General features: G+C 42.0%; 1 protein-coding gene across 1 annotated transcript in view; it reads right to left on the reverse strand.

Annotated features, from left to right (window-relative positions):
• The window catches only part of Slc24a3 (solute carrier family 24 member 3), a 520,120-nt gene that overhangs the window by 12,576 nt on the left and 491,778 nt on the right, over positions 1-15,766 (reverse strand). The window contains exons 14-15 of the mRNA XM_078051346.1: positions 12,669-12,783; positions 10,713-10,825 (exon numbers count right to left, since the gene is read on the reverse strand). Coding sequence (XP_077907472.1) covers positions 10,713-10,825; positions 12,669-12,783 — 228 coding nt within the window. The remainder of the gene's footprint in view (positions 1-10,712; positions 10,826-12,668; positions 12,784-15,766) is intronic.

Genomic DNA, 15,766 nt, shown 5'->3' on the forward strand with positions numbered 1-15,766 from the left:
CAGCTGGAGAGTTAAGGGGAGACATGTCAGAGGGTATAGCCCCATACTATTATGGGACTATTACGTTTAGCTGGGGATAGACTTTCTACAAGGAGGTGATGGCTTCCTGGCAGAGCTGGCTTTAGAAGAACCTTGGAAAAGGCCTGACCCATTTTCTCCCAGTTCTCCATAGACCCAGTTTCTTCCAAATTTCCACTTTTCTGGCTGATCAATCTTCCGTTTCCTTTGCTGGATGATTTTTTTCCCCTATCCAATATCAGGATATTGCTTTGAGTTCTCTCTCTGCATTTACTTCTTTTATGAGTTTTATCCTTTAAAAATCAAAATATTGCTGTTGACTCTGAAATTCTTACTTGGAAAGGAGACGTCTCAGGACTTCAGACATTTTTTCCACTTCCTACTCAACATCTCCACCTGGATGGCATTCAAACATATCAAACATAATTCTCCTTAAATGAAATCCCTGATTCTTCTTCTTAAATGCATTTCCTATCCTCCATTAATGCCCATCAATGGCGCCACAAGACACTTAGTTGCTCAATCAAAGAACCAGAAGTTACCTCTGGTTTTTCTCTTATCCCCTTCATGTATTCATTGGGAAATATTATCAATTTTTCCTTTAGAAAATGTGTCTTTTTTGTCTCTATTTCTGTTCCTACACCCTTAATCCACACCACCAGCATCTTTTGTCTTCAGTTTCCTTGCTGGTTTCCTCTCTTCCAGTCTTGCTTTCTTCTAATTCCCTTACAAAGAGCTTTGAATATGATCTTAAAATGAAAAGTGAGATAAAATTCTCAATGAAATTTGAAAAGTTTGAAGTCCAAACTTTTCACAATAACCAACACAACCCTGAATGACCAGGCCCCTGTCTCACTTGATTCACCTCCTCATTTACAGATGTTTTACCTCCTCATTTACACATGTTTCACCTCCTCATTTACAGATGATGTTTGGGGGCTGACGCTAAGTCAATCACCAAACCTCACTTCTTCTTTTTCTGTGCTCTCTTGCTTTGCTTCCATGGTTCTCTTACTTTACTGAGTCAGAGTGACTTACTGATTTCCTTCTCTCTCCTCTGTAGGAGGATGGTATGTTCGTATACTTTCTATAGCTTCAAGGTGGGAAGAATTATCCCCTGGCTCTAAATTTGAGATTGGCTTCGGGATATACTTTGGCCAATGGAAGATTAGAAGAAAACCTGATTATGAGCATGTGTTCAAAATATGTTTTTATAGTTGGGCGTGACCTCTTGGGCATCTCCCTTTTATCATGAGAAAAATGTGATCCAGGAAGCACTGGTCTAAAGAGGATGAGAGACACGTGGGGCAGACCCATCTGAAGCTTGGAGCCAACCCAGATCAGCCAAATACTTGTCAATCCACAAATGCATAAATGAGAAATATAAACTACTGCATGTATGCTAACAAGTATTGGGAACTCTTGTTACACAGCATTATGATAGCAACAGCTAACTGGTAACAACTATCCTCATCCTATCTTGGTCTTCTATGAGCTGTTATTCTGTTGGATAAAAGTCCTCTCAATTCTCTTTACCGGCTTGCCCTGATAATCTCAGATTCTCAGAATAAGTATTAATTTCTCATCAGTGTTTCGGTTTCCTTGGCCCCTGGCACACACTGCCACCTCCCGCACGACAAGTCCTGAGAGAGCACAAAAACACTTTGTTTAGAATTGCTTATATCCTTGCTTAGTTCCTTTCACAGATTGTTATTCCAGGAGCACAGGCCTATCATCTTGGCTTATCATAGCTTTTTGACACAAAACAGGCATGCAATCAATGCTTGACACAAGAAAGAATGGTCTAGGTAGAAAGGGTTGAGTGAGAACATTTTTGGTTACCTCTTCTTTTTACCTCTGGGGATTCATAAGTCAGGTAGACTCTTGTTCAGAAAGAGAAAGATATTCTCTTCCCTCCTTTCCTTTTCAGGTTTATTTTACATTTCTAAGTCCTAGCTCAGACATGTGAGTTTCTTCCTGGCTTCCTGGAGCCTGCCTGGTGACTTCTTTATTCTGTTAAATCTCAGTGTACAGTCATTCATCACCTTAATTGGACAAGAAGTGCTCATTTTCCAAACTTTAACTTTTTTGAAATATTTCTTATTTTGGGCACTTAGGTAACTAGCTGGCTTCTGAGCAGGCCACAGAGTACTAAGAAATGTCAAAATCTGTAAAAGTGCATCCATTCCTCACTGCCAAATGCTTGAACCTAATGTCAGGCACAAAACAGCTGCCTGGATGGTAATTATCCCATAATTATGACTTGGAAATCCCATCTGGACGAGATGGAAAAATTGTTTCAGAATGGTCGGCAGGTCCCTTGGGAGATTGAGAGAGGCCATCAACCCACACAGGCTGCTTGGTTCTGATGTCAGAGACACTGAAAGATGTCTTGGGGTTACCATCAATGCTAAATGGAAGGAGGTCCCTGAGTGTTCTTTTGGAAATGGAGCTTTTCTCTCCGGTGCAGCTGGGGGTGGAAATGAGGGCAGACCAAATACTTAGAGCAAATAAACCCCGAGTTTGTTTTTCCATGAACCTGAGCCATTTTTCCAAATGACTTTTGCATCTTGGCATGAGACTACACAGTGATGTCCTCAGAGTTGCTAGGCTTGGGGAATTGGACACTTAATGGCACCAAACAAGGTCAGCGAGAGACCAGAGACTTGTTAAAGGACCCAGAGTGGCTCCTTCAATCCTTAGACAGAAACCCATTACAGAAAAATGAGCAACAAGGGGCTGGGCGGTGGCTCAGTGGGAGAGCACTTGCCTAGCACGTGTGAGGCACTGGGTTTGATTCTCAGCACCACATGTAAATAAATAAAATAAAGGTCCATTGACAACTAAAAAATAGTAACAAAAAAAAATGAGTGACTACACTGTGACTGTAGGCTCCACAATGTCGGTGGGATGGGAACCTGGCTCAGCAGTTCTCTCCCCTTCTGCTTCCTTTTCTTTTTAGAAGGTCAAGGAGGCCCTTTAGCTTCAATAAGCAGAGCTTGTCTGGTCTTTGAGCAGGGATTCAAAGTTAGGGATGGGTTCAGTCTCAGATTTCACGCCTGTGACTGCCCCTGTGCTCCTGGGCACAGGCAGCTGCTGTGGCCCCAGGCGCTTTTGGCAGTGGTTGGCTGCCCTCTCCCTTTGATCTTCAGGGCTCTGGAGACAGAAAAACAAATCTGTCTTCTCTCTGCCTCTTTCTGGATGTGTGCTTTAACCTCTCTGGAACTTGTTTTTCTTTTTTTTTTTTAAATATGTATTTAATCTAATTTGTTATACACGATGGCAGAATGAAATTCATTTCATATTTACACATATAGAGCACAATTTTTCAAGTCACTGATTGTACACAAAGTATTTTCACACCAATCCTGTCTTCATACAAGTCCTTAGGGTAATGATGTCTAACTCATTCCACAGTCTTTCCTACCCCCAGGCCTCCTTCCTTCCCCTCCCTCCCCTTTGCCCTATCTAAAGATCCTCCATTCCTCCCGTGCCACTCCCCACATCGCCATTATGGGTCAGCATCCTCATATCAAAGGAAACATCCCTGGGCATTGTTTTTCTGATCTGCAGAATGGGAGAGAGAGCTGCATTGTGCTTAGCCTGCAGCCTGAGCCCTGTGCCCAGCTAGGTGGCTGGTGACTCCTGTCCACTTCACCCCCCACACCCACCCACGCTCCCACTACCTGGCTTTCCTTTTGTTCTTGGATACAGCTTGCCTCCATGTCTTTTAGTCCCCTTTTTTCCAGAATGCTCCCCTTTTCTCTACACACCTGACTCTTCCCACTCTTCCCACAACTCTTCCCTCAGTGGTTCACAACTCCCTACCTGATGATTTCAGAATGGAGCGGATCCCCTACTCTCTATCCCATGGCCACGTCTCATTGACTTCATAAAGCTTTGGCTCTTCCAGTTAGCACACTTGTGTGTTCCTTCACGCCCATACTCTCTCGCCTATCCCATGTACTCTCCACCATAAGGGGAAGGGAGTCCACCTTGTTTGTTTTTGTATGCCAAGTTTCTGACACACAGCAGGTGCATGATAAACACTGGTTGAAGAAATAATCCTTTGCTTATTTAGCCGTTGTGACAATTAGGTGAGACCATGTGTGCACAGTTTCCCCCAGAACACCTGGTGAGTCACAGGTGCTAAATGAATCTTATTGCTCTTTCCTCTGGCCCCTGTTCTCTCCTCAGTTACCTGATACCTTCATTATGCTCTGCTCACATGTCTTCTATTCTTGGATGCAGCCTGCCTCAGGTGAAGTGACAAGGAATAAAGGGAAAGTTAGGATAAATAGGTGAATGGATGAATTGATCGATTCATTCATCCAACAAATGCTTGTTAACCATGTTCTGGGTGCCAGGCACTGTGCTGGGCACACAGGAAACAACAACTTCATAAGACGGGTACAGTTTCTGCACTTAGTTCTGCTCCCCCTCATTAGGGGAGGCTCAGAAAAAAGGGAAAAAGCAAGTTCTTTGGTGGGAGCTGCTGAAAGACACAGGAGTGATACCTGATGCATGTTTGTAAGATCACAGTTGAAGTCTAAGTTGTCACCTGTAGGATGACAATGAGAACAAAAGAACAGGAGCCCTTGGGAGCAGTCCCTGTTACCTAGTCTGTGAGGCAGTCTGATCCAAAGATCCATTTTTTGTAATCCTTGGCCTTTAGGCAAATCAAAAGACCCAGTCCAGTTGGACCAAACACTGTATTACTGTAATTGTGCTATTTTTACTAGTTGAACAGGTGTAGTCTGTTAAAGAAAAACTCCCAGGAAACTCAACTCTTCCTTTCTCCAGCTGCCTGTTTTTGATGAAAACATTTCACTTTGAAATATATTCTACACTTGACGCACATCCTAAAGGGTAGAAGATGCAGTGTAACTTTTGCTTGATGACTCTGGACTACTACCACGAAGGATTTATTTAATAGGGATGAAACGTGGTGGAGTTTGCAGGAGCTGCTGATGTGGGATCGCTTGCTGCCACAACCGAGGAAATGAAATGTATTCTCTGTTTCAACAAGTAAAATGTCCTGCTTTGTGCGAGATGGCACTTGATGGAGCAACTTTAGTGCCTGAAGCCCTAAACTTGGATTCTAGTAGCAGGGATGGTATGTGATAAATAACTGTGCTCTGAGGTGGAAAAGCAATGGGCAACAGGCATGTGGAGAAGAGATTATGTGCAGTGTGAAGCTGCATTTGGGCAGTACACAGAAGGATTGGGGTACTTGGCATGTGGGCAAGATTTGAGGTGTTCGGTTCATGGGGATTTGGACCTCATTGAATGCTTCTCAAGCAGAGAGCAAAGTCATGGAGAAAGGTAAGTAAAAAGCAGCCTATTAAAACATAAGATCTGAGGTTAGTTTTATAACTGTCACTCCCCTGATTTTACTCACTGAGCTGGTCTGTCCCTGTTTTTTTGTGCATTTATGTTCCAGTCCTGACTCAGAAAAAAACTTTCAAATTGTAAGGTTATCACTACTTATGAAATGCCAGGTTGTAGAATTCATAACTTTAACAAAAATACAATCATAGCTTCCTGACTGTTCCTCAGTTATGAATCTTACTGAAAATAAAATAATCAGAACTTTTTCCTTTGAAGTGTTAAAGTTCAAGGTGAAATCTCCTTTTTAAAAATGGCACTGGATGCCAGGTGTGGTGACGCATGACTGTAATCCTAGCAACTTGGGAGGCTGAGAGAAGAGGATCGAAAGTTCAAGGTCAACTTAGTAAGATCTTTAGAAAGAACTTGTCTCAAAATAAAAAATGGAAAAGACTAGGGATGTGACTCAGTGGTAAAGCATCTCTGGGTTCAGTCCCCATCACCCACGCATCCCTTCCAAAGTGGTACCAGAAAACCTGGGAATCTACATTCAGAAGAATAAAGTTGTCTCACTGTATATACAATGAGATCTTGACTTTCCTGGGGTTCATGAGCTATTTACTGAGTATATTACTGATTTTCTGCTTTCAAAAGAGAGGTCTTTTTTGGATGTTTGTGTTTCTGGAATAAAATGAAGATCTCTTCTAGTTATTGAAACAGAGGCATTTACATGAAAAACCCATGTGACACACCTTTCTCTGGAGTCTTCTAAAATGTCCCCCAAGAGCCTCACAGGTATGTGTGGCTGTTGATCATAGCATGGCCTGATTTTCCTACATTTTCCTTTCTACTCCAAGGATAGAGGAGATCTTCAATTATAAGACTAGACATGATTATTGTACAATTCCAGCAGAATGACCAAAGTGACCCAATTATGTCATCTTCAATGGAAAACATAATTTTGGGCCAAATATCTAATAAGGCCTGAATTTTTTGTTTTCATGATATTATCCTGTCACTAGATGTTGGGACCTGGAAAGGATATGTTTTCTTAGCCTTTGGAATTACTGACATGAGAATAATGTTTGATTTTATGTCCTCTAAAGAAGTTAGGGAGAATATCAGGAAGAGAGGGAAGAAGGGCAGACCACTAAGGGAATTATTTATGCTAGATAGTGTGCCTAACTGAGTTGGAACAACAGGCCTGATATACATGTTCAGCCAGGAAGATTTCAAAGTTGGTAAGATAATCTGATTTAATTCTGAGATGAATTCTAGTTTTGCTTTTCAAAGTTTTTAATTTTACCTTCCATGACTACACCAGTAACCCAATAACATAAAAATAAACCCAATGGATGCTGAATATGGGCTGAATATAGGCAGTGTCCCCCAAAGTCCATGTGTTAGAAGCTTGGTTCCCAGGTGGCACTGTTGGGAGGTCCTCTAGGTCTTTAGGAGGCAGATCTATATGAGAAGTCCTTAGGACACTGGGAGTATACCCTTGAAGGGAATACTTCTTCTCCTTTTTCTGCATCCTGGCTCAAGAGCTGTGTGACTTGGTCCGTCTCATATTCCCATCATGATGTGCTATCCTCACCAGTAACCCAAAGCAGTGGGGTCACTCAATCTTGGACAGAAAACTGCAGAACTTTTTAAGTTAGTTGTCTTAGGTATTTCATTATAGTAATACAAGGCTAATACCATGGATCTTAAGGACCTTGGAAGGATTCTCATTTCCTGCTCCTACCTGTCCATCTGGCAAAATTTTACTATTAAGGGATTGTTTTTTCTGAATTATTTAGAGTATAGTTTCTTTTCTTCTTTTTTGTTCATTTTTTTTTTTAGCACTTTCTTCTCGTCCTCAACAGAGGGGACCAGAAGTAGTTGAAATTCAGATAGATATGATTTTTACTTCTATACAACTTTAATGAGGTGAGAAAATGAAACAAATAGAAGAATAAATCAACAAACCAGGTGGGTTATAGATGAACTTATTACATTCATATGTGTAGTACTCAACTGGGTTAAGGGGCATCTTTATTGGTTTCCTTGCCAAGTAAAATCAGGCAATGACAGAGGGTTACTAAATATTTTCCAATAGTAGTTAGGTCACCTTAACTGCAGGGTTTCTGTTTAGAGCAGGGTAAGCAGGTTTGAGGCTAGAGCTGAACTGCTTGATAAGAAGGAAAGACTGAATGATGGAATCAGTAAACTCCTTGTCCTGGGTTGGAAGTGTCTCTCTAATTCATGAAAAGTTAACTGCAAATGCAGTGGAAGATCTCATCATGGCTTCTGTTGTGTTTGACACATATCACGGCTCAAGAATGTTCCTGCCTTGCACTGTGTGCCATAAGAAGACAGATATAGAAAAGCCTCAGCATTCATCTCATGAAGCTTCCTGTGGTCAGAATATGCCGGAACTGTGTAGCTGCCCCCAACCCTCAGAAATAAAATTTGACAAATTAAATTGTAAAGAATATCATTTTGAAAAACAATAGTCTACATACAATTCCAACTCCTGGAAAATTATCTAAAAAAATAACAAAATGTAGTTATAGATTTATGTGCAAAATTTTTACAGATCTCTGAAATCTATTGATGTATAAAGATGTCTGAGACATAGTATAACAGTGAAAATCTTGATGTAATGTAAATGTCGAAGAACTAAGGCATGATTAAGTAAATTTTTGAATATTTATATGCTGGAATAATAGGTCACCTTTGAAAAAGAAGTTTCTAATCACATTTAAAGGAAAAAATGTTTGATTTAATAAGTATAAAAAGCAGTGTACACTATGTCATAATATAATCTCAGTCATATAATACATTTAGAAAGAGAAAATATGCTGAAATAACAATAGTTATCTCTGGATTTTTCTATGGCTACTTTTTATTTAATGTGGAGCTATATAATCTAATAGGTAGCCTTAAGCTACATGTTACTACATAAACTTAAAGTAATTAAAATTAAGTAAAATTTAAAAATTCAATTCTTCACTTGCAACAACTACATATCATGTGCTTACAAGTCACATGTAGCTGGTGGCTCCTGCATTGCCAGTATATTTACAGAGCATTTCCATAATTATAGAGAGATACTGGGCAGGTGCTGCTCCAGAGTTTTGTATATATCACACGAGCTATTTTTATAATCAGAAAAAAAGAAGAAAATTGTAAAGGTTTACATTAGCTAGTTGTAGATAGCACTGGCAAAACAGAACCAAAGTCACTTGTATTAAGAAATCGATATATGCCAACCTTAATGAGATAGTTTCAATACAACCAATCAATAATATTGTTTGCAGCTTGAGCACAATAAAGATGAAAGAGGGGTGTTTCACGTGTGACCCAGGAAAAGGAGCTCAAAAAGCCAGGACTGGTCAATGTGCCCTACATGTGTGGGACAGAGGAGACAGCTCAACCTGAGTATTTTGGTTGAGAGTTCTCACAGCAGAGATAAGCCCTCCAATATGGGTGGACACAGCTCTAAATAAAAGGTTATACAGAAGATTCTTCTTGTTTGGATTTCACTCTCAACCACATGAGTCAAACTAGAGAGATTGCTACTGTTCACTGCCATCTGCATATCCTCCTCTTCTGGGGAACACAGCTAAATTAATGACCTGGATCCCTTCTTGCACCTAGCTGTGTACATATGACTTCTCTGGTCCATGACATGAAGATAGACAGGACATAAACTACTTCTAATGCTCATCAAAAAATGCAGTGTATAATTTTCCATGCCCTTGCTTTCTCTATGCTTTCTTCTGTGTGGCCAAAGAAAGACTCCAAGATGGTAGAACCAAATGATAGAATAAACCTTCATCTCTTAGTTTCTCCTTGGAAGAGTCCATGGAAGCTGCCAGAAGGGGAACACTAGCAGTAAAAATTGAATAAGAAATAAAACTTTGTTGAGCTATTTTCGTGCAATTTTGGAGTTGTCTGTAAAACAGTAGCTAGCAATACTATTCTAACAAATGAAATAATAATTTGGCTTTCTATGTGGAAGGTGTCAATACAGAAGAATTAGTTACTTAATCCTTATGTGCCTAGGGGAGTGCCTTGGTCAATCCTTGAGAATGTGTCCCTTGGAATGTTGCTGAATGATGATGTTGTTTTGTACATGGAAGCACTGGAGCATGCTGTACCAAGTTGCCAGAATTGTTTAGCAAGCTTGATGATGTATAGCTGGTGTCTGTGTTGGGCCTTGGAGATTCAGTTATCATAGCTATTCTTATAGCAGAAATGTATCTACATGACCAGTCTCAGATTCCACTGGACTTTCCTGGGTGGAGACATCTGACATGTGACCCTGTAGATCACGGCGAGGGAGAACTGTGAGACTCAGAAGGGGAGGAATTGGAAGCTTGCACCTGACTTCTCTGGGCTTATGATGCATTACATTTCCCTGTTGCTTTCACTCCATATCCTTCGCTGTAATACATCATAGCCATGCCTATAACCTGTTACTGATTCCTGTGAGTGTTCCTGGTAAAACTTTGAATATGAGGCTAGTCATGGGTCCCTCAAAATACATTCCACATAAACGTTTTCTTCAGCAATAGAGAACAAATAACCCCAAATTAGCATGCTTTCTACCTGGTATTTATGTGTCTTACTATCATCTGACATTGTAGCCTATGCATTAAATTCTTCTGAATTTGGTTGACGTGAGTCAGTTCATAAGAGCCTGACAGTTTCAGTCTTTGTCTGCTGAATTTAGGAGTGTCATTTGGAATCCCATGACCACCCAATGGAGGACACCTTTCAGTGACAAACCTGAATGACATCTTCTAGTGCTTCCCTTATATGCATCATATAACATGTGATAAGGTGAAGTAAATGCAAATAAACAGAGTAAGGGTTGGTGAATTATGAGCCAGGGATCAAATCTGGCCCACCCACCGGTTTTGCATAGCAGCCCATGACTTAAGAATGCTTTCTACATTTTTAAGTAGTTGAAAAAAAATCAAAACAAATATACAAATAAATAAAATAAAAACTTGAATTCCAGTTTTTGTAAATAAAGTTGTATTGAAACAGCCACAGTTTCTATGGCTGCTTTCCTGCTACATGGGCAGAGTTAGTAGCTCTGACAGAGACTGTCTGGTCCACAAACCTAAAATATTTACTATTTGGCTCTTGGCAGAAAAAGTTTGCTAACCTCTGCTCTAGAGACCTGAATGTCACCATAAGCCTGAATTTGGGAGGACTTTGACAAGGAGAATATTTTTTTTCCTCTCAACATTACTATTTCTACATTTTATTTTTCCCTGAAAAAGTGTCTCAGTGGCCAAGACAACTAAAAAGAGAGTCCATGTAGTTTTGCATTTAAGAAAAACATACCGAGGAAACAAACCACTTACATAAGATCCGTAATCCACAGCCAGCGTTTGCAGAGCCCAGGGAAGACCCAGGCCAATCAGGATGTCAAACACGTTGCTCCCAATGGAGTTGGACACAGCCATGTCCCCCATCCCTGCAAGGACAAGAGGTTGCTCAAGTGAGAGAAGAGATCTCAGGTGTTATGGTTTAGATTTGGAATGTCCCCTAAAAGCTCCTGTGTTAAAAGCATGGTCCCCAATGCCACAAAGTTAAGAAGTGGTGCTTTTTAGGCAACAATTGGATCATGAGGCCTCTGACCTCATCATTAATTCAATTGCTGGGGGATTAATCTATTGAAAGCTTAATGAGCCACTGAGAGGTGAGACCTAGTTAGAGAAAGCAGGTCACTGGAGGTGTGCCCTGGAAGGGTTTATCTTGTCTTTAGCTCCTCTCTCTCTCTCTCCTTCCTGGTTGCCATGAGCTGAGAAACTTTCCCTTCCGCCATGTTGTTCTGCCTCACCTCAGGCCCAAAGTAATGGAGCCAGCAGACCATGGACTGAATCCTCTGAAAGTATGACCAAAATAAGTATTCCTCCTCTATTTTATCCTTGTCTGGCAATTTGGATACAGCATCAAAAAGCTGGCTAACACACCAGGAGAGGGTAGGGGCCCCACATGGGACTCTCCCAAGTCTTTGGTGTGACCGAAAGACAGTAGTTTTGCTGATTCATGTATTTGGTTCTCCCAGGCCATCACTGATATCAAGACCTGTGCAAATTTTAAAACACAGGGACACATATTCTATCAATCTGTTGACCTTCCCTTCAAATGCAATCACTGAGTCAATGTAAGTGATGCAAAAAAATCAAATGTTTCCAAAAATTCTGGAGGTTTTGAGCCATCCTTCTAGAAAGGAATAAACTCAGCAGTCTACAAAGCGGCTCCTGAACTCACCAACTTACATGTTTTAGTATTATCTCTTAGAGTTCTATACTGTGTTCAGTTATTCTGAATAACTAAGCATTATAAAAATAATGAAATTTGTAGAATTTCATGAGCACTTCTGTGCTATGTTTTGTAATTGCACAATGCATGTGTGAGAATAAATGCCCTCAAGCATAAATCAGGAATATAAATGAGAGTGGGTGCTGGGAAGGTCATGGCCATCAGAAATGCTCTTCTGGGGCAGGGATGCAGCTAAGTGGTTGAGCATTTTCATAATGTGCAGGGTCCGAGGTCCAACCCCAAGCACATTGTGGGGGGGGCAAGGGAAGAGTGTCCATCTGGGGAGGTGAACTATAAGCTTAGTTTTGGAAGAAAGGGTCTGTCATATGCTGAAAACTGACCTCAGATAATTGTCACTTTGAGAAGTGCTACATGTGGGTAAGCCTTAGATATGGGGGTCTGTCCTCTCTAAGCCCACTTTCCTTATTCTTCAAATGGGAGTACAATTGTCCATACCTCATAAAGTTGTTTAAATTAATAAGACAATGCACATAAAATGCCTTCTTTAGTAGAGTTTTTTTTTTTTAAGGTACTGGGGATTGAACCCAGGGGTGCTTTACCACTGAGTCTTGTCTCTAGTCTTTTTTATTTTGAGATAGGGTCTTGCTAAGTTGCTGAAGGTCTTGCTAAGTTTCTGAGGCTGGCCTCAAACTTGAGATGTGCCTGCCTCAGTCTCCCAAGTCTCTGGATCGACAGGCATGTGCCACCAGCCTGGCTTTTAGTACTATTTTTATAATAAAAGGACAGTAGTACAACCAGAATGATCTGTGGATGCTACCCAGGAAAACATCTCTGCCTTCCTCAAGGGAGTAGAACCTTCTGGCTCTTTTTCCTGACCTTTTAGTCTCAGGAAGCCTTTAGGCCAACTTGGCATTGAAGTCTCCCATAACTGCTTCCAGGTGGGATTTGCTGCTCTCTTAATTGGCATGCGTACTCCTGCTCTGAGCTTGGGAGGCCTTCCTTCCTATCCCTGCTGCCCTTAGTGGTCCCACCTTGTCTGGCCACGATGAGGCTGGCCATGCAGTCGGGCACACTGGTTCCGGCAGCCAGGAAGGTGATCCCCATGATGACGTCAGGAATCCCCAGAGTGTAGCCGATAATTGTGACCTGGAAGAAGCAGGAAGAAGCCGTGAATTAAGGGCCACCATGAGCCCAATCTGTCCCTGGTTCCTCTGAACAAGTCTCGGAAAGCTGTCCAACCTGGGCGGTCTCTTTGGAGGGCAATGCCCGCCCTCTTTATCAACTCAGGGGGCAATGAATATGATGTAGATGAGACCAGAGCTTCAGATCATGAGATGGTGCAATTACAGGATCCAGACTTTCCAATGAAAAGTTGGCCTTTCTTTTACTCCTTTGAGGTGACATAAGCAATTTGAGAGAGGGGAACCCGAATTTCTGGGAAAGGCAATGTTGGGATAGGATATTTGAACTCAAGATGGTCCAGGAAAATCCAGAATGAATGGCTTTTGGGCTGTGGGAGAAATTTAAGTATCCACATAGGTAGTACCGTGGGAATTCGTGAGAGCTGGAAGGGGCTAAATTTCACCCCTTTGTTGGAAAAGCCATAAGCAGCCTTTCCTTTCTTCACTTCCTTGGCACTTGGTCATAAGGTCATTGTCCTTGACAACACCATTAAGTCCTGGGCCAAGCCATGTTCAAGAGTTTTAACTTCTTTAACTCTCACAACAACTCAACGGAGTAAATGTTATGTGGTTCCCATTCTTCAGATGAAGAAACTGAGGCCTCAGGAGTCAGTGCAGAGGGGATAGTGCTGCTGGTAAGTGCAAAGGGGATTCTAACCCAGGAGGTTGACTCCTTTGCACGGGCAGCACTCCTGTTCACACAGGAGGGATTTCACCAAAGGGTCAGAATTTGGTTCAAGCCTGAGAGGTTGTTTCCATTATGCAAATGAGCACCTCTAATTTCCTGATGGGGAAACTGAGATGAAAGCAGTGGGTAAGAGAGATGATGAAGGAGCCCAGTGGTGACGGACAGGTAAGTGGAAAACGAGACAAGTTCCCGGTCCTAGGGAAACTACTAAGAAGTTTCAGGATGCCACCTGACCTTCCTTACTTTCTATAAAATTGAAAAAAAAAAAAAAAAAAAAAAAGCAAACCACATGTTGCAAGGAGCACACTCTTCTCTTAATTCCTCCTGGGCCAGCCACTGATAGAGACACCTGTGTAGGAAAATCTGACTTCACTTCAAAGGCTCCTTCCCTGTCAAAAGGTTTGGGAGATATGAGTTAAATCTGTTGAGAGGCTTGGCTGGCCCCTTTCAAACCAGAGAATGCTCCTCATTTCCGTTCAGTCCTGAATTTATCCTGCGGTGGCCTCCAGGCTTTCTGACTTCCAGTCTCCAGGGAGGAAAGGGAGCTGCTGAAACACACATTTCTGTTTTGTGGCTCTGAGAAGCCTTTGTCAAATGCAGTCATGAGCATCCTGGCCAAACCTTGTTTTTCCTTACTAACCCTGTGCTGGGTCCCTGTAGGAATGTGGTCTGGCTCAGCTCGGATTGGCCTTCTGTACTTTTGCTGTTATGATATTTGTGGTTGAATCTGGAGTTTGGGGGAACCGGCTACCCAGAAGGCCCAGCCCAAGTCTCTCGCTTCCCCTGGTTCCTTTTTCTCGCCCTGAGAGAAAAGGGGGCTTATGAGAACCGTCACTAGAAGGGAGGCAGCAAACAGAGGGAGGGTGGTCCCAGATTAGTCCGTGGTCTGGTTAGTGGACCCCCTAGAAAACCACCGAGCACTTTGAGATCATGGACAGCAGCCACTGTGCCCCCAAATCCAGTCAGAGGGGGCGTTCGGTGACTATGCCCAGTGGAAATGTTAACAAACATGGGATAAGTAGAACTCTCTGGTTATAAGATCTTAGTTAAAAGGATTCTTAGTGTCTATGAGGTTGAGGCAAAGGATAGATAGGTAGGACTTCACTGTGTCAGGCTGTTATGGTTTGGCTGTGAGGCGTCTCCCCCTAATCTCCCGTGCTAATGCAGAAATATTCAGAGATAAAGTGACTGGATTGTGAGAGCTGTAACTTAATCAGTCCATCCCAGCTGGAATGACTGGGTGGTAACTCTAGGCAGCTGGCTGGAGGAGGTGGTTCACCAGCGGTGAGTGCTGGAACGTTATATCTTCCCTGTGTCTTCTTCCTTCTTCTGTTCTGACCTCTTCCTTCCTCTCTCTCTGCTTCCTGACCTTGCCATGAGCTAAGCAGCTTCCCTCCTCTGGGCCCTTCCACCATAATGTGCTGGGTCACCTTAGGCCCAGGGCAATGGTGTCAGCCATCTATGGACTGAGACCTCTGAAACCATGAGCCCCAAATAGCTCTTCCTCTTCTGAGTGGTTCTTGTCAGGCATTTTGGTGATGAAAGAAGTTGACTAAAACCCACACTTACAAATTTGCCTTCAAAATGACCTTTTTGAAACTTGTTTTTACCGTTTGAGTTTAATTCGCCTAGATTTATGTAACACTTTTGTCCAATGCTCAAGCAAGGTTAATTTGGATTTACATATATTTGTCATGGCTTTGATTTCTGTGCAACTCCAGTTTTGATCAGTTAGGCTTGCTCTCCCATTTAAAAGTGTAGTCAAAAGTGAGCAATACATTCTGGATGTTTGGGTTTCTGTCTTTTGAAAGCAGGAATTGAACCCAGGGACACCGAGCCACTGAGCAACATCCTCACTCCTTTTTTTTTATGTTTTATTTTGAGACAGGGTTCACTAAGTTGCTTAGAGCCTCGCTAAGTTGCTGAGGCTGCCTTTGAAATTGTGATCCTCCTGCCTTGGCCTCCTGAGCTGCTGCTGTGATTACAAATGTGTACCTATGTCTGGGTTTCTTAAAAGACTTTGAGGCAGAACTCTTTTGAGTCATAGCCTCATAATGCATGCTAATCACTGAGTCATTATTTTAGCCTCAGAATGACCTTACTATCTGGTTGAAGAAACTAAGATTAGGGTTAATGGGGGAGCGGTTAAAGTGAGCATCCATTCCCAATTCTTTCATATTTGCTCTATATGCTTTGCTTGTGACTCTGTTGCTTTTCCACCAAAGTAGATGGGGTATATTTTCCCAGCTCCATTGACACT

This window comes from Ictidomys tridecemlineatus, chromosome 5 (genome assembly GCF_052094955.1).
Source record: "Ictidomys tridecemlineatus isolate mIctTri1 chromosome 5, mIctTri1.hap1, whole genome shotgun sequence".
Classification (NCBI taxonomy): Eukaryota; Metazoa; Chordata; class Mammalia; order Rodentia; family Sciuridae; genus Ictidomys; species Ictidomys tridecemlineatus.